The sequence below is a fragment of the Pelobates fuscus genome, chromosome 5 (assembly GCF_036172605.1).
Source record: "Pelobates fuscus isolate aPelFus1 chromosome 5, aPelFus1.pri, whole genome shotgun sequence".
NCBI lineage: Eukaryota > Metazoa > Chordata > Amphibia > Anura > Pelobatidae > Pelobates > Pelobates fuscus.
In genome coordinates, this window is record NC_086321.1 from 354,766,287 (window position 1) to 354,785,128 (window position 18,842).

Here is an 18,842-nt window from a genome sequence, read left to right on the forward strand (position 1 = left end):
ATTACTCACAATGGCATGTTGCAATTCTTAATTATAGGTAATATTCTACAATATTAATTTACCATTTTTTATTATTAATTAAGCCTTTTTATAGCCGATATGTTTATTTTTAAGTAATTTTACAATTCAAAATAAAAAAAATTCTATACCGATATTGGACAGCACAGAGCTAAAATATTTTACAGGAGACCAGTTTTCTGAATCCTGTAATTTAATTTTAATTTGCCCTTTTTAAGCTTTTCTATTTTTCACTCTACCCGTCCATTTAATTTCCTAAAAATGGGAAGGTTGTATGTTTTTTCTCCCAGTTACTTGTAAAACAGTGCAACAGTGAGTCAATATCGGATTAATTCACTAAAGTAAAAATTACCAAGAAGCCAAAATTGAATATTAAATTTAAGGCCAAAATTGTCAAACTAAACACAGAACTGTCTACTTTAGTTTAACTTGCCTCTCCTCCTGGTACAGACAGAATATACTATTCCCGTAAGCACCAGCACTGTGTAGCATCGTAGCGTTGCCATAGTAAACTATGTGTATTGATACCGTATTTAGAAGATACAAAATAGTTCCACTTAACTGAAAACTGATCTGCTCTTAGCTGCTTTGAAACTTCTTTGAAAGTTCCATAACTACAAAACAGAATAAAAACGTTGTGTTTATGTAGTGATAAATGTCCTTTACTGCACAGCAATCATTGCAAGACTAAGCCAAAACCACATTTTAATTAAAAAAAAAAAACATCATATATGCATTGGTCCAGTAACCACATACAGTAATAATAAACCCAATAACCGCAAGAAAAAAATAGCAAAAAAAACTGCAATCAACATGATGTGTAAACAAAACTCTCTTTGAATTGATTTTCCTGTCAACAGATAAATAATTACATCAAACTCTGATAGGGTGTGCTCACAAAATAATTTTCAAAGAATATTAAATAGCCAACAAGTCATATTGTTCTAGGTCCAAATCAATATTCTTATGAAAATATTATGGAAATAGGACAGAAAGAGAGTTGTGAGTTAGAATTCTAGTAAATATTTGGAAATTCTCCGTCATACCTTGAATAGAATTAGTTGATCGAGATTAAAGTTTAGGGTTTCCATTGTCTTCTTCACAAAACTAAGACTTGGGTGGTAACAGGGCGAAGTTTCTTTCTTTGACTCAGATTATCTAGAGACAATGGTTGTCATTGGATCTCTACGAGGTTGTCTTGGTGGTATGTATCTCACTATAGCCTAACATTAAAGATGCTAGTTTATAGTAAGTATGTTTTCTGGTGAACCCAGATTAGATTAAATAAAACAAATTAAGGGGTCACTCTAAACACCAGGACCACTTCAGTGATTTGCATCAGTCATGGTGGCTAATGAGACAGTGCACGGAATGGAATTTTACCCATCAGCCTGCTTGTGACAATAGTTAGCTGTCATTGCACAGAATTGCTGTAATTGGCTGAGAGTGGTCAGCTGACACTCTCAGACAATGAAGGGAGATCACCGCAGTTTCCAGATTCTGGTACTACGCAAAAGTTAGAAGAGCGTCATCTGACCACCAAGGCGCCTCAGAGCCTGCTGGAGACCCATTACCAGGGAACTGGGCCTAGGTACGCCTCTCATCATTACCACTACAGTATTGGTTATTATGATGGTCAGAGTAACCTTTTAAATGGTCCCATGTATTTCCAATAGTTAAACATTTTATGCTTAAAGGACCACTATAGTGCCAGGAAAACAAACTCGTTTTCCTGGCACTATAGTGCCCTGAGGGTGTTCCCACCCTCATGGCCCCCCTCCCGCCGGGCTGAAGGGGGGGTAAGGGGTTAAACACTTACCTTACTCCAGCGCCGGGCTCTCTCAGTGCTCTGGACTCTCCTCCCTCTTCGGCTGAATGTGCATGCGCGGCAATTCAGTCAGTCCATAGGAAAGCATTTCTCAATGCTTTCCTATGGACGCTGGCGTCTTCTCACTGTGAGAATCACAGTTAAAAGCGCGGAAGCGCCTCTAGCGGCTGTCAGTGAGACAGCGACTAGAGGCTGAATTAACCCATATGTAAACATAGCAGTTTCTCTTCCTAGATGGATCTGGCACCCAGACTGCTTCATTAAGCTGAAGTGGTCTGGGTGCCTATAATGGTCCTTTAATATTGTGACCAAGTAAATGACCACTTTTGATACATTTAGTTATTTTTTTTCCGGTTTTTTTAAGTCGTATATACATATGTTATCTGATCTCTTCTTTCAAGTACTTGCGTGAGCTAGTATAAATAAATATCTAACCAACCGTTATAAAACTGCTAAACATCCTGTGGTTGTTACAACTGTTATGAGCTGTCACTTTATTGAATTTAGTTGCTATAAGTGCCTTGGGAATTGTTACATTTGTGCGGTTAACTTGTCAGTTACTACCAGTAACAGGTAACATCTGCTACCACTGTGGCCGTAGACTACAGAAATCACAATGTACAGTCTGCAAATATTTTTTAAGCAACTTTTGAAATGAACCTAGTTCTGGGTTACCAGTGGTTTTTTCACAAGAAAACCTTGGGGTAAAAGCTTCACAGAATGGGAAACTGTGGTCAGTGAAATAATGAGTACCAGAGTACTTACTTCTTAACACGAATGATGTGTAGCAGAGTACTTACTTCTTAACACAAATGATTAGTACCAGAGTACTTACTTCTTAACACGAATGATGTGTAGCAGAGTACTTACTTCTTAACACGAATGATGTGTAGCAGAGTACTTACTTCTTAACACGAATGATGTGTAGCAGAGTACTTACTTCTTAACACAAATGATTAGTACCAGAGTACTTACTTCTTAACACGAATGATGTGTAGCAGAGTACTTACTTCTTAACACAAATGATGAGTACCAGAGTACTTACTTCTTAAAACAAATGATGAGTACTAGAGTGTTAACTTCTTAATAAATTCCAGTAATAAAAAGCACAATAATACTGAATCATTTTTGTTATATGCAGGCATTGAACAATTTTTAAAGAGACTGAATTTTTGATAGGCAATGAGTCTGTAATATGTTTCATCAACGGCGCCTGCTCTCACTACAGTGTTCGGTGTATTGATCAGTATAGGATTTCATACAGTTGAACAGTGTCAATCCTTGCATTTTCCCCTAGAATAACATCGATATTTTTTACTTTTAATTGCATAATCAGTCTGCTTTAGTGAAATTCTCGTACTCAAATTCTTACTGTCGTTTTCGGAGAACACAGTACCCAGAATCATTTCATGCTCCATTACCACTAAAAAACAAACGAACAAAAAAACTACCTGTAACTAGGTCTTCGCCACAGTAGGGGATGTATATGAATCTACTGACCTTCTATTTAGGGTGACAATTATTACCTCAGCTATTTCACAGAAATCCCTACATGGGGCCTTGCTCTGCCTATTTTACAGCTCTTTTCTCAATTTTCAAGACATTCCCCATGTCAGTAAATAAATCACACAGCTTCATAGCAACAGATAGTATAATGGAATTCAGATGTGTATGCCCCCTGTGTCCTGTATGTCTCTGGCCCACATAAGGACAGATCATTCACATTTCAGTGATCATTCGTAGTCATGAGGTGATAAATACATCTCATAAGCTCCTTATACAGATATTTGCGTCATCACTATCTACCAAGAAAAATAAATGATTTTTTCCAAAACATTTATACAATACTGCTATCATTTTTGCAATTTTTCCTTAAATGCCAAAAACCTAGACTGTAACATTGTCAGGGTTATTCACTAACGAGTGATAAACAACAATTGACCAAGGAATTTTAAATTTTTTTTAATTCTTTATTTTTGTCGTGCACAATAGTAACATACTGCTCTGGTGCGCCACAACAGCGGCATCAGGATAAGTTTAGAAAACATTTGCTATACAGGTTGTGACATATGTCAGTCAGGCACATTTTTACATTATTTGGATTAGTATTTCAACAGTGTAGATTCTCGCTTGAGTAATTATAAAACATCATTAATTGAACTCTGTACAGCTTACAATTTAGCATACAATGTTTAAGACTGGCGTGTGAAACAGCACATTTTGTTTTAAATTGTGGAACAAGTTAGGCTGGCACGTCTATAGCAGCAACAGTAGTGTGGAGCAAATTCACAAGATTATATAGACATGTGTATAAGATGCATTGCTAGATGGGATAGGGTAAAACATAGTAAACTGACAGCATGGTAAAGGCTATTTGTGGATAAAGTAAGGAGTACTCCATGACATGCCTTAGATATGACTATAGAGTGGAACAACAAAAAAGTAAACAATGGTATGTGGGAGAGTTTGTCATGCCTGCTGTTGAGGGTTCCTTAGGCTGTCTATCCTCCACCAGTCTTCCCCAGGTCAGGCCCAACCTACCCGCGTGGCATTCTGCGGCACTGTGGGCACTCAGAGTCCGGCTCAGTGCACCAGACCCCCCCCTCAAGAGTCCATGCCCCGGCCAACTCCTGCACCTCCCTAGCACCGCATATGCTTCCTTGAAGTGTTTGGATCCAGCTGCCCCACTGAGCGCCGGCCACACACTTGGGACTGGGTCTACCTCCTCACGGCGACCAGTATACCGGAAAGGTAGGTGTATCCCCGTCCCACAGGGCTCACAGTGTCGGGAGCAGATCTCCTCTGGGCCGACCCCGAACCCAAAGGCTGGGTCTGTGACTTCTCTCAGTAGCTGGGCGACCAGGGGTCCTTTCGTGTGGCAGCTGCCTTCGGGATCCCCAGAGCAGCGTGCAATTGCTTCCTCCGATTAGTGTAGGCTTCCCTCCTCATCAGCGTCCATGTCTGCTAGCGGGCTGCTTTTCAGACAGCCTTTGCAAGTTCAGGAGACTTGTGTGGCACCAACGCGGGAACCCCCGCCGCTGTGTGAGCTGCACATGCCGGGATAACCCCCGCCGGCTGAGGGGGGGAGCGGGGCCGTGCTCCGAGCCGCGGTAGGGCTCGTGTCCAGGTTTCCTTTGTGAGATTGTTTCCCGTCTTGGCATCGCATTAAGAGTCATCTCGGCAGCCGCGTGTGTTTAGGCTTATGGCGGCTAGTAGGCCGAGGGTAGCTGTTTTAGCTCATCTGGTGTGCAGTGGGTGCCCACCAGATATCGGATTGAAGCTGGGGATATTCTCTGTTAAATGGCGTTAGAATATCAGGCTTTGGGTCGGTCGGTACCATCGTTTTATGTGATTTCCATGGGTTTGGAACTGGAGCCAGTGCAGATGGCTTCCAGTCGGCTTGGCGGCCCGGCCCGCCCTCGAATTTTACATTTTAGGCATCAGAACCAGAGCTGGAAACACAACTGCAGAATTTTTTAATTTTCCGATTTTACCTACTAAGAAATTTTGAATTTCTTGCTCACTTCTCAAATATTTTCAATTTAATCAAAAATCATAAATGTCTTATGCCTTACCAGTCTGCAGATATATATTTAATCAGTTTACTGGTAGTTAAGGTGACATGATCTAAAATTCTGTCCTTCTCTCCTCAGTGATGAACTGCAATGTGCGTTGCATGAACGGAGGCAGCTGTAATGAAGACTCCTGTACTTGCCAGAAAGGATACACTGGAACTCATTGTGGGCAACGTAAGTAATACTATATATTAATATCTAGGCATTAGAGAATATAGTAAATTTGGTAAAATAAAAATATTATTTTGCTTCAGAAACAATAAATGCATTGCATTCTCGGAGGACTCTACTGACCTCTTGTTCTCTTATTTTTGCGGGGCCCTTATCACTTCTTTGCTCTTATTACCCTCATTTCCTATTCTGAATAGTGGTGGGAACAAACTTTTAAAATGCTAAAGAGAACATCAAATCCATCTAATGAGGGCGACAGACACTACTTCTCTCAGGGCCATAAATAACAACTCTCTTACATTGATAGATAAATGTCTGGTTTGCTCAAAGGGTCTCTGTTTATATGTGACTCCCCTTATCCAAAACTCAAAGGACAGTTGAATAGAGGTAGAGACGAGGTGGACCTGATCATGAAGGCTCTTTGATTAGAATTTAATTATATTTATAATGTTAAGAAAAGAGCTATATGGCTGCATGTAAAACTGTAGTGGATCTCTGCTACCCATATAACAGACCAACTGTTTGTGGATTATTATGATGGAACCTACATGCCGAAACAAAAATAAAATGAAGATTAAAGTTGTCTTCTTTGTTATATATGGTTTTAGATGTTGCTGAGAAGCTAAACAACCAATCAAGTACATTATTTTTACAAAATGACCTTGTTTTCTGATTATAGATCTCTCAGACATACTTAGCCTGCTCTTACAGGGTTTCTCATATCACCCTTTGACTTTGCGTTGAGCCTTCAGCTTCCATATAACCTAAAATATAAAAGTGAATACTTCTGTCTTCTAGGGCTGTAATTGGATAACAGTTGGACCTCTTTAAAGTGGTTGTTGTTTCCCACATACATGCTTCTTCTATAGTTTTATAGTGTTGAACAGAGCATGATGTCTGCTTGAGTCAAGAGCTAAGTTCATAATGATAATTGAGCACAGCCCCAACAAGTCAGGGTGCAGAGGTCAACTGCAGGAATAGAGTTTAGCACCTTACCATATTTAAACACCATCTACCACCACTGGGTAATGAGTGTAGGGTATGAGTAATGAAGCACTATCAGGCAGAGAATGGATCAACAGATTGAAACTAGATGGAGTTATGGAAGTTCTTGGGATGGGGGGAATTTAACAATTCCTCTCAGAATTACATTTGACTTTTTACTGAAATGTAAATATCTATTATATATAAACCTGGTACTGCCGATAGCCCCGGGAGAATGGATTTCCCAAGTAAGTGGGTTTATCACATAAGAGTAGGCATTAGGTTGCTAGAGCAGGACCTACCAAAATTGGGGTACATTGATGTTGTGGCAGACTTATGTACGATCATATAGTGTAACTAAATCCCCATTATTTTTGCCCGAGTTAGATGTTATTTTTTTTTTAATATTACATTTTGTGAGCTTTGACGTTAGTGTTTAGTGAGTTTTAGAGTGTTCTGGTTCTTTCACCTCTAATAAAAAACACTGCTGGCTATGGTAACATCATTTTGAACTATTTCCCTTTAACTGTGATGTATATTTTAAAGGATATCCCTCAAAACTCCCAAAGAAGCAATAAAAAAAGACAAACAATAAACAAACGTTAAAAATAAAACAGAGAAAAAAAAAAAATATATATATATATATATACCTATGCACACAGGTTGCAGGAGAATGGAGAGAAGACATAGCTGAGGTTAGGAGATGTAGGGACAAACTGCGAAAGAGGGGAGAGAGATTTAAAGAGACACATATGACTTGAAATGAGAAAGACAAGACCAATTGTTCTTTTGTTAATTGATTTTCAGTTTCCCTGTTTGGGTATGTTATTTTTTGGGGAACATTGTGCCTCTGGAATTAAAACCATGAAAATGTTGGTTTGGCATAAAATCGAACTGCGAACCACATCAAAATTTCAACGTAATCTATAACTGGTTAGAAAAAAGTGGTAAAAGTATTTTGTGTTAGCTACAGAAATGACCCTTTTTTACATTATTATCATAAGCAAATCTTTCTTCCGACTCAGAGTTGATTCACCTGCAACAAAACAAAATTAACTTTACAGAATGCTTCCACATATTTTTCTTTGATTTTTAAATCTACGATTGGCCAGACTTAATTGGTTTTGAACATGGGTCTTGTGGTTTTGTATGGCCGCCAACTCCAGACATTTAGTAATCTGCATCCATATGCTACGATTCCATCCAAGTCTGTCTCCTGCCCTACAATTTTCAAGGTTCATCTTGGCACTTTATCTAGTATGTCAACTTTGGAATCCAGATATTGAGGAAATCATTTGTTAGAAAGTACCACAAAATAATAACGAACTAAGGAAAATTCTCATGGTTACAGACGGCAACGGGATGGGAAATTTTCCATACCATTTTCCCATGCTCAGAAATAATCTGAAGAGGTTTGATTTCTCATATACAAACAGATCTAAAAAAAATGCCGTGTGTTGTTTAACGTAAGGCATATGGTCAGTAACATTAACTGCTCTTTAAAATGTTACAATAATATAGTCTGAAACAGAACCTGATATTCTACATCTCTTATGATCTTTTTTTGCTTGGTTAATATATTTAATGCTGACTGATTTAAATTAAATGTATACGTATTTATTCAGGGAAGTGAAAACGGTTTTGATTTGGCGCATGAATTGCAAATGTTAGGAAAATTTTTCAAATGTAATCCCACTTAACTTTTTAAGTTTTTTTTGGACTATAATTCGCTATTCCACCATTAATTCTCCAAAATGTCCAGATTCTGTATTCACTAAACGGCAAATCTTTCAGATTTTAATGTACCATAATTTACTGATTGAAATTTTAAAAAAAAATTCTGTATCTAAAGAATTTGTTTTGTGATACAATGTAGACAATGTGGAATATTTTCACAAGCTGAATTTGAGGAAATCTTTAAATTATCGGAATAATTCATCAGCAACATTTGCAGCGTTAAAGTAATAATACAAAGTGAATTTCAAATTTTAGGACAAAGGCGAATATGAAGCTAATTTTAAGAAATTTGTCTGTTTTGGCCTTAATTAGGGTCAGGAACACAAACGTGTATTCCTGACCCTATAGACTTTAATCCACCATTTAGGTGGCTTGCCCCCCCCCCCCCCCCCCCCACGTAGCACCCTTAGAAAATGTTAAAATTCTCCTTATTTCCAGCACCACGTGGGTCTGCCGATGCTGGCCCCGCCCTGATCCGCCTCCTTGATGACATCATCAGAATTTACGCTTTTTAGCCAATCCAATGCTTTCTCACAGGGAAAGCATTGGATTGGCTGAAATCGGCAAAGAGGTGGGATGAGGGCTGGGCCAAACACAGTTTTGGCTAATCATCGCCTCCTTTTAGAGATGCATTGAATTAATGCATCTCTATCAGGAAAATTCAGCGTCTCTATGCAGAGCGTGGAGACGCTGAACGGCAGTGCTGTCTACTGTGCAGCACTGACCCAGGAAGCACCTCCAGTGGCCATATGAGGTATGGCCACTTGGAGGTGTCCCTAGAGGGCAATGGAAATGCCTGAAGGCAATGATTATACTCACCAGAACAACTACATTAAGCTGTAGTTGTTCTGGTGACTCTAGTGTCCCTTTAAATTTAAAATTCACTATGAATTCACTTTCAAATTCCACTGTAGTAAATACCCCTTTAAGTTTAAAATGAGAATTGTTGAGAATTCACAGTGAATTCAAATTAAATTTTAGCCGAGTTGTTAACCAGTGAGAATTCAAGGTGAATTCAAGGTGAATTTCTAATTTAAGGCCAGAGCAGCCAAACTGAAAGCTTAGCTGATTTAGAGAATTGTGACAGTTTGGCTATTTTAAACCTTACATTTCACTTTGATTTCTCACTTTATTGAATAACCCTTCAAAATGAAAAGGCAGTTATATGTTTAGGCTATTTTAATCTAAAATGTGAAATTAATTTTAAATCCTACACAGTGTTCAGTGAGTAACAATGTCATATTTGCTGAAACTGATTTTCACTATTTTAGCTAAACAATTTAAAATGATTGTGAGTTCTCTTTAAATTCCTGACAATTCACATTTCGTGAATAATACTCATATGCAGTCTGTAAGGGGCATAATGTGTATCCCTGTGTTAAATCAGTTTTTATGCTTAATTGATTTAAAGGAAAACTAAACAAACTTCAAACTTAATTTTAGACATAACATCACCAAGCCTTTGTCTACTTGTTTATCTGCTATAGTAACCAATAATCTTTCCTAGAAATGACCCAACAAACATTTCATAATAAAGTTTCTTTAACAGTCATTCATACCAGATGGTCTATATCTACATTTGTCATGAAATGTAAATATAAATACTTAATTGCCTGTATACATTGTGAAGTTCAAATATTATGTTTCTGTCTATATAGCTGTCTGTGAAAACGGGTGTCAGAATGGAGGGCGTTGCATCGGTCCCAACAGATGTGCCTGTGTGTACGGCTTTACTGGACCCCAATGTGAAAGAGGTAAGAAGCTGTATTCATGAAAATTCTATGTATTTCCCCTGGCAATGCGTTCCGCCAGTCGGTAATCAATTTGCTTGCACGTTCAGAGTGATCGTCCCAGTTTTTAGAGGCCTGAATTGCCGTCAGTCTCTCTGTCTATCTGTCTGTCAATCTAGAACCGCTATTTGTCACATTGTAATAGAATGGAACCCTTAGTAGGCTATAATGATTCAAATAAATTCAGTCATCTTTTTCTTACAGGCCGAAGCGGTAGCATACTAAAAATGAAGGCATACATCAGAGTCGTTATATCAGGAAGGAAAAAGGCAGATGTTATGGAATAATGCAGATGTTACCTGCAGTGATAACTCACTCTGCCTTCTCCTTCCATCCCTGTTTGCCATTGTACTATACTTTCCTCTCAACGTAATAATCTGTCTTATCCTCCTATTATTCAATTTAAATAGTCTCTCTTCTGGCTCCCAGTCCTTGCAATGCCGTTTTAGTCTTAGAACTAGACTATTGCATTCTGGGAAGGCCCTACAGTGAGCCATTTACCAGTTCCATACTTGCCTAAATACATTTTAACATAAAGGCAATGTTCTCTATTGTCTGACTGCTAATAATATGTTATGGGATTAAGAGACTCCCATTGTAAGGAGTCAAACTATTTTAGAATGGTTTTACCCCGTCCCCACCACAGATGACGGAGAGCTGGAAGCCCTCTGTCTCAGCTAAGCACTGCAGTGCAGGACTTAGCTCATTACTTAGAATGATCACATGGCACTCTCAGCCAATAAACTGGTCCTGAGGGCTAAAGGAAGCTTCTGGATAGGTGCTTCTGGCTTCCTTTTGTCGCTAGTAGAGGCAGGGGAGCAGCGCCATGGTAAGAACTCAAACCATTTTAACGCATTTTGACAATTTACAATGGCATGGGAACAGGGCGCGCCTAGCACAATAACCACTACAGCGAGCTATAATGGCCATCGCAGTGTTTCTTTAACAGTAATTAAAAAAAAAAAATTTGAAGTCCTTCCATATATCTATAGTCCCCTGAATATATCAATTTTCGGTTATTTTATTTTCAAGAACAAGTGTTCCGTTTGCAAGCTGGGGCTTCCACCACTATAGAGGTTTATAGCTCTAGTCTATAGATTCCCATGATACTTTTTAAATTGAGCCTTTCACCACAAAATCAGTTGGGTTCTTTTTAAAGAGTGTTCAAAACTTTGCGTTTTACTACCCATTTTCCTCCTCCGGTGTAGATTTGACTGATGTAGCAGAGTTTTACGAGTCTCCGAAGGCATAAAAGGCATTCCACATTTAGCTTTCTCTATGTCTGTTAATTTGTAATTATGTACAAGGAAGCTATGTCACTAATCCCATATCCAGTGAAAACATTTTCATCATTAATAAATAACAGTAAACGTCTGCTTAGAAAAGTGATGTAGCCTAGAAAACATAAATATTCAGTGTCCTGTATGGTTTTTAGGGAGGCTGACGGGGAGTTGCTGAAATAATATTTCAATAATAATTGTTTATTACATTGCTAATATGACATATGTGATGTCTCATTAGATAGATTTTGTTCTTTCTATTGCCGTTCCAGTTATGTTCAAATATGTCCATGTGTTTACCGTAATATTGGGACATAAATTGTTTTAGAGATCATATAGTATTCCTTCTCTGGCTATATTTCAGACTGCACAATAGCACCAACAAAAAATATATCATATTATCAAATTATCTATTTATATTTATTAGTAACATGTTTGCATTCTTTATGAATGCAGTTTATCCTTAAATGATATGCCTGTGCTCTGTGTCAAATAAAAGCAGGAGTATGTACAATTAAGGACTTGCAGGCTGCTGTTGCATCCTGCAAATATATCCTAAAGTGTACACAGTGTTCCTCGCGCTGTTAAAATGCATCCCTTGAATGTCTTTTAGAGTGTCTTGCTCATGTACATTGTGAAATTTGGGGCCTTTTACAATCACTTAGACAAATGCAGAGAAAATAACTAGGGGCCAAAGGCTACAACGTAGTAGTGCATGGGAAAAGGTAAGTGCACTTCCTGTTTACAAGACCTTTTTCTAAGCTACAACTTGGATCAAATTCTCTCACAATAGGTTGGCACGATGCATGCTTTTTTCACTTACTATTTTGACTCCTGTTACTATTTAAGGCAGACCTGCGTGTTAAACTGTTAACCGGGGGATAATATGCTTTGACGGTGGGAAAGGGGGGGGCTCAAGAAGACATCAGAAAGTTCTTTGTGGGGGTGCTAAAGTAGAGATCTATTACCTGATCTTTTGCATAATGACTTAAGAGGTCTGCTTGGCAAGGTCCTGCAGCACATAGAGTTGGAAAATATTTGGATAAAGTTAGGGATAGGTTTATGGACTGAATATACATTAGGAGTTTGCAAACACTTGGGGTTAACGTTAGGGTTAGAATCACATCTAGAGTTTATTTAGATTTTACATCTAGGGTTAGAGTTAGAATAAGAGTTTGAGTTTTACTAAATAGGTCCCTAACCCTAATTTTAACCCTCACCATATCTCTATATTTATTAACGTCTGCTTTTAACTACCATATGAAGTCCTGTTGCACCGTCTTTCCATTCAGAGTTGGACCTTTTTTAACGGTTTCATTCTAAATTAGAGTTCCAAGCAGCTCAGAGTCCCGGCTGTGAATAGGTGAGTGTCAGCTGACTGCTCACAAATTCTCAGTCTTGGTATGAATTGGTTTGGCTAAGGAATAGTTTAACCTCTGCCTTAGCCATACCTCCAGTTAGGGATGGTCAGGGACCCTCATTCAGTGTTATACAAAGTTTTAACATTGAATGGAGAGACAGTGCCAGAGATATCCAGGAACTATAAACCAATTCAATGGAATGATGATATTGGCTAAGTGTCCCTTTCAGCGAGGGCGAGATTGGATTATCAAACTGCGACACAAGTAACCTAGTTATGGCAGTGTCATAGGTTTAATAGTTACTCATTTTAATTTGAGTTAACTATATTTTTTCATTGTTACTTAACAGCAAAATACAATCTGATATTCTGGAACCGAAAGAGACTATGTGGGATCAAACCATGGTCATAGATGTCTCTTGCCAAGGCCTTTCTCTTCCACATCATCCTTTTTTTAAATTGCAGGCTCTGAAGCACGTTACTTAGGGTCTTCTTGGCAGTGAAAGGGTTGAAAATGAAACTCTCTCTATCCTTGGAAAGGGAACGTACAGAGAAGGAGGGGGGAACACAGATGTCAGGTTGTAGCAATTCATTAAAACAAAAGGACCGTTTGAAAACTGGCCAAAGAAAGCTTGCAGTACATATGTGCGTAGATTAAACAATGTGTGTTTTTGTAGTGTTTGCATGAACACTGCTGTTAAAATTCTGTCCTCCCTCCGCAACCACAACCCCTACGCAAAGAAAAATCTGTAATGTGGTTTTGTCATCAGGATGGGTGAGAGAATGAGGTTTATGGTAAGCCCCTGTAGGAAAAGCAGGGGAAATCATGTGGACTGCACCAGCTTGTGTTTCCCGGTGGAATTTGTGCACTCAGGAAAGTGAGTCAGTGGTCGACAGTATGGGTTTCTCATCTCAAAAAACGAAAATCTTTCATTTGCAGGTTCATGCAAAAATATAAGTGCTTTATGTTTTTTTTTTTTTTGCTCCGTATATTAGTTTGGTGAGAGACAAGACCCCGGCGCCAAATTGCGATACATACAATCTCGCTGCAGATAACATCCACATTATTCCATAAGGTCTGCCCATTTCCTTCCTGATAGAACAGCTCAGACGGCAAAGGCCTTCCTTAATTTTGTGTATGTTAAGGTTTGGGCCCGTAAGAAACAGATGGCTGAAATGATGCATTTGAATCGTTATACCATACAATGGGTTAGATTCCATTTATAGAGAGAATGACGTTAACCCTGGGAACTGAACAGTAGTCCTTCCATTGACATCCATTTAAAAAAATGTCAATTGCTAGAATTAAAATATCAAGCTAAATATTATAACAATATATTTTAATGTATTTCTTTCTCATTTGTTGTTTGGGATGGATGGATGGATGGATGGATGGATAGATAGATAGGTAGCCCCCCCTACAATCTGTGGTGAATGCTGATGCCAGTCTGATCTTTCTCTCCTGTCGCTCCTCTCACACCTCACTCCTCTGTCGATCCTTACACTGGCTTCCTGTACCCTACAGGAATCAATTTAAAATACTAACCCTTACCCATAAAGCCCTAACCAACTCTAGCCCCTCTTACATTTCTTCACTGATTCATAGGTATGCCCCCTCTCGGTCTCTCCGCTCTACTGGTGACCTTCTCCTGTCTGCTGCTCGCACCCTTACTGCAAGACTTCTCACGGGCGGCTCCTTTCCTTTGGAACAGCCTGCCTACCCCTGTCAGACTCTCCCCTAGTCTTTAATCCTTCAATAGATGGACTGATAGACATGCAGACAGATGCAGTAGACAGACAGACAGACAGACAGACACAGTAGATAGATAGATAGATAGATAGATAGATAGATAGATAGATAGATATCCCATATTCTCTAGCATGGTTTGTATAGATGTTTTGAAAGATGTGTTGACTCTCACATAGACAGCCCTAGTAGTGAGATTTTTTTTTTTACAGAGCCCTGGAGAATGTCTTTGAGACTGTACGTGTTCTAAGAGACAAAACAAGCTTGCCAGCTGTGTGTATAGAAGGGTTGTATAGAGCCAAGGAAAACAGAGCGCAAACCACAGGATGGTATCACTTACATGCCACAGAGTGGCTCCTCCAGTCAGTAATGTCTGAGCAGCCACCAATCACAGGCTGCGGAGAGATAGGTGAACTCACTTTATCATAGGACTGCAGAGCAGGAACCTACATACACACACAGCTCCAACTGTCTGTGAAGGCTCTCGAAAAATGATTTAGGGAGCCCCATCATTGTCTGCTGATAAGCAGTACACATAGCAGGGCCAAAAAAAAAAAAAAACATAGGAAAAACAGCACGGCCAAATTGCTATTCTAACATTTTCTGTTTTCCTGGCTAATCATGGCAGCATTTAACATATGGGTTTAGCTCCTCCCTCTAACCCTCAGGACAGGAAACACAAACAATCAAACAATTAAGCCTACCTTCCCCCAGTATATAAGGTACCCCAGTATCCTCCACACCTCAGTCTTTTCCTGTCCTCCTAGCCCTAGGACAGTTTTTTATTTTATTTTTTTTTTCCAGTTTTATCTGGATAATTTTTTTTTTTTTTTGCTCACCTGACCATGTTTGATATGGTCTTGTCCCTGTGGAGGTCAGCCTCCCTCCTCAGGAAGCCCAGGCACATGTAGCCCATTCTCCACGGAGTTGGGAACCCCTGGGAGCCTGGGTGGTTAGTTCCACAGGCTGTGGGAATCCTCTGGCGTCCTGTGTGTGATGCAGACCTCGATCAGACGATCAGCATGAAGGTAAGACGCTCGCGCATGCGCAATGCGTCCGACCGGACTCAGAGTGAATTTTGCCCATATCCAAAATGGCGGTTTCGCGATCTCGCGACCAAGTGAGCATGTGCGATCCTTTAAAGGGGCAGAGCGGGAAATTTGAAATGGCGGTATTTAGACTAAAAAACGCTCGTTTTCTTTCCCTTCAAAGATACAGTGCTCTAGTAGGCTGTTATTAAAGCTCTGCAGGTAAGTGAATTATGGGCTGTGAATACATTATTTTTTTTTATTGTTCTTAGCCCTACAGTCAGTATGGATCCATCATCCCCTTCTGCAAAATCAACGAGATCTGCAATAGGTCATAGGTGAGCAACATTTTTATTTTTATTTTTTCTTCACGTTACTAAAAAGAGTGCATAGAGGGTACAGTCTCATGACTTCTGTGTCTTACAGCCCTCGTGACCGGTCCTGTCCCAGATCCCCATCGAGGAGAAGGGAAAAACCGGCAGCCTGCCCTGGATGTGGAGCAAGGCCTATGGATAACTGCAGGCTCTGCAGAAGATGCTTAGCCATGGTCGCAGGAGAATCTGATCGCCAGAAGTCACCGCAAGCCTCTACCTCCTCAGCCAATGATATGGCTTACTGGATTAAACAAGCGGTGGTGGAGGGAATTGCTGAATCTCACAAGAATAAGAGATCAAGAGGTGAGACCTTCGGCATTGATTCAGATCAGTCTGAAGATGAATACAGACAGCCTTCTGCTTACCTGGATTTAGAGCAAATCTCTTCCAGTGAAGAGGAGTATATGGAACAACCTTGCTCCTTGGACTCCAAAACTATGGAGCATTTGATTATGGCTGTTAGAAGAACATTGGATTTGCCGGAAGAGGCCAAAGAATGTTCAGCTTCTGACAGACACTTTGGTGATTTGCATAAGAAAAGACCTTCCTTCCCAGTTCACAGCTCTATTAAAGAGCTGATGAAGAACGAGTGGAAAATTCCCAGAAAGAGGATTACTAGTCAAGGAAGGCTTTCGAAGTTATATCCGATCAAAGAGGAGGATTCCAGAATGTGGACTACGGTTCCTAAAGTTGATGCTCCTATCATTAAGGTTGCTAAAAGATCTACGCTCCCGATTGATAGCAATGCTTCCCTTAAGGAGCCCATGGATAAAAGGATTGACGCTGATTTATCTAAAGCTTTTATGACAGCAGGTTTAGGTTGCCATCCGGCTGTATCCATGTAGCGGTACTTACCTTATCCGGGGGCCGGACGCGGTCCTCTCTTCAAGCCGCGCGCGGTCCTGCGGCTGCACGAGCCGCGCGCGGCTCGTCCGACTGTTCTGACAGGAAGGCGGGCAGTGACCGCGAGAAGCGGTCACGTGTCCCGTCTGCAGCTAAGAGCGCGCCGCGAATCTCGGGCGCGCTCTTAAAGAGACAGTGGGAGCCTAAATTGCAAAAAGGCTCCCATTGGCTCCTGTCATGCCAATCACCCCATACACTTACCTGTTGGGGGAGTGGAAGTGACAGGAGCCAATCACATTAGTTTGAAGGCTACTTATACTTACCCTTTTCCCTTAGTTCCTTGCCCTATCGTGGTTTCTGCTACAGTTCCCTTTAGTGCTTGTTGTGTTCAGTTGTGTTTCTCCGTATTTGACCTTGGCTTTGTATTCTGACTTCGTTTTCGCTTTATCCTATTCTGTACTGTTTGCCGGCTTGCTGATTCCTGTGTACCAGTCCCCGGCTAGTTTTCGTTTACGCTGTCTCTTTGTGCCCTTGACCTCGGATCGTTCCTGACTCTGTCTTATCCTATTACGTCGAGTCCGGCCACTCTAAGGTCCGGTAGACGTATCTCTCCTCTGTACTGTCATCTGTTAGGGCTGGATCCTGCGTGTAGGGGTATATACTCGTTACAATCCATTTCTGCTTTGTCTAGAGCCATGCGTTCCTGGTTGCTTGACTTGGAGGATGACATCGATAAAGGTGTTAGTAGACGTCAGTTGGCTGAATCCTTAAGAGATATCAAACTCGCCAGTGACTGGCTTTTGGAATCCTCCACTGACCTCATTAGAATTCTTTCTAAGGTTATGGCTCATTCAGTCACCGCTAGAAGGGCGTTTTGGCTGAGTTCCTGGGGGGCAGACCTTTCCTCTAAGAATAATTTATGCTCACTTCCCTTTATGGGGGAAGTGCTTTTTGGAAAACCGCTGGATGAAGCTATTAAAAAAGCGGCCGAGGTTAAACAGGTTATGCTGCCACAAGATAGACGTCCTAAGAGACCTCATTTGGACCGCAGACCTTTCAGGGATCAAGGCTACTTTAGGGAAAGTAAGACCTACAGACCGGGCAGAGAATTCTCGAGGCATTCCAATTGGAAGAGCGGCCAGAATGTAAAATCCTCTAGGGGCAAGACGCAGACTTCTTCCTTTCGCCCCAACAAGCAGTTCTGAAGGTGGCTTACTCCAGGCTCCTCGAGTGGGAGCACGTCTTTCATTCTTTCAGAGGGCCTGGGAAATCATTCCAGATGCTTGGGTGAGATCCATTATCAGCGGAGGTTATCATCTGGAATTCGAAGAATATCCGCCTCCACCAAGGTTTATTTGCACAAGGCTTCCTGCCAACATCCAAAAAAGAGAGATTCTGAATCTTTATGTCTACAATCTGCTTATGGAAAAAGCCATCGTGCCAGTACCCATAAGAGAAAGATTCCAGGGTTATTATTCTCCCCTGTTTTTGGTCAAGAAGCCGGAAGGAAAATGGAGACCTATTCTAGACCTCCACCAGCTCAACCTTTATCTAAGAGTCAGAAGATTTCGCATGGAATCCATTCGCTCCATCATTCCTGTTGTTCATCACCAAGATTGGATGATATCTATAGATCTCAGGGATGCCTATTTTCATGTCCCGATCACGATCGCCCATCAAAGGTTTCTCAAATTTTGTGTCCGGAAAGAACACTTTCAATTTCAGGCCCTTCCGTTTGGTATAAGTACGGCCCCAAGGACCTTCTCGAAGGTTCTGGTCACAATCATTGCCTTGCTCAGAAAAGAAGGTGTAGCGGTGTTCCACTACCTGGACGACATCCTGGTTGTGGCCCCGGACCGAGGATTAATATTTCAACACAGACGACTAGTCCTCGACACTCTCTCTCATTTCGGCTGGCTCATCAATTACGAGAAGAGTCACTTGCATCCTTCAAGAGAACTGATATTCCTGGGAGCAAATTTCAATTCAGACACGGCGATTGTATCCCTCGCACACGACAGAAAGATCGTGCTGCAAGATCGGATAAGGGACTTCAGACTGAAGACTTCAGCCTCGGCAAGAGAGTTTATGAGGCTCCTGGGGACTC

The 18,842-nt window shown here is 40.6% G+C and overlaps 1 protein-coding gene across 1 annotated transcript in view; it reads left to right on the plus strand.

The window, feature by feature from the left end:
• LOC134611756 (fibrillin-2-like) overlaps positions 1 to 18,842 on the plus strand; it is a 146,633-nt gene that overhangs the window by 63,539 nt on the left and 64,252 nt on the right. The window contains exons 5-6 of the mRNA XM_063455964.1: positions 5,500 to 5,595; positions 9,972 to 10,067. Of these exons, the coding sequence (XP_063312034.1) occupies positions 5,500 to 5,595; positions 9,972 to 10,067 (192 nt within the window). The remainder of the gene's footprint in view (positions 1 to 5,499; positions 5,596 to 9,971; positions 10,068 to 18,842) is intronic.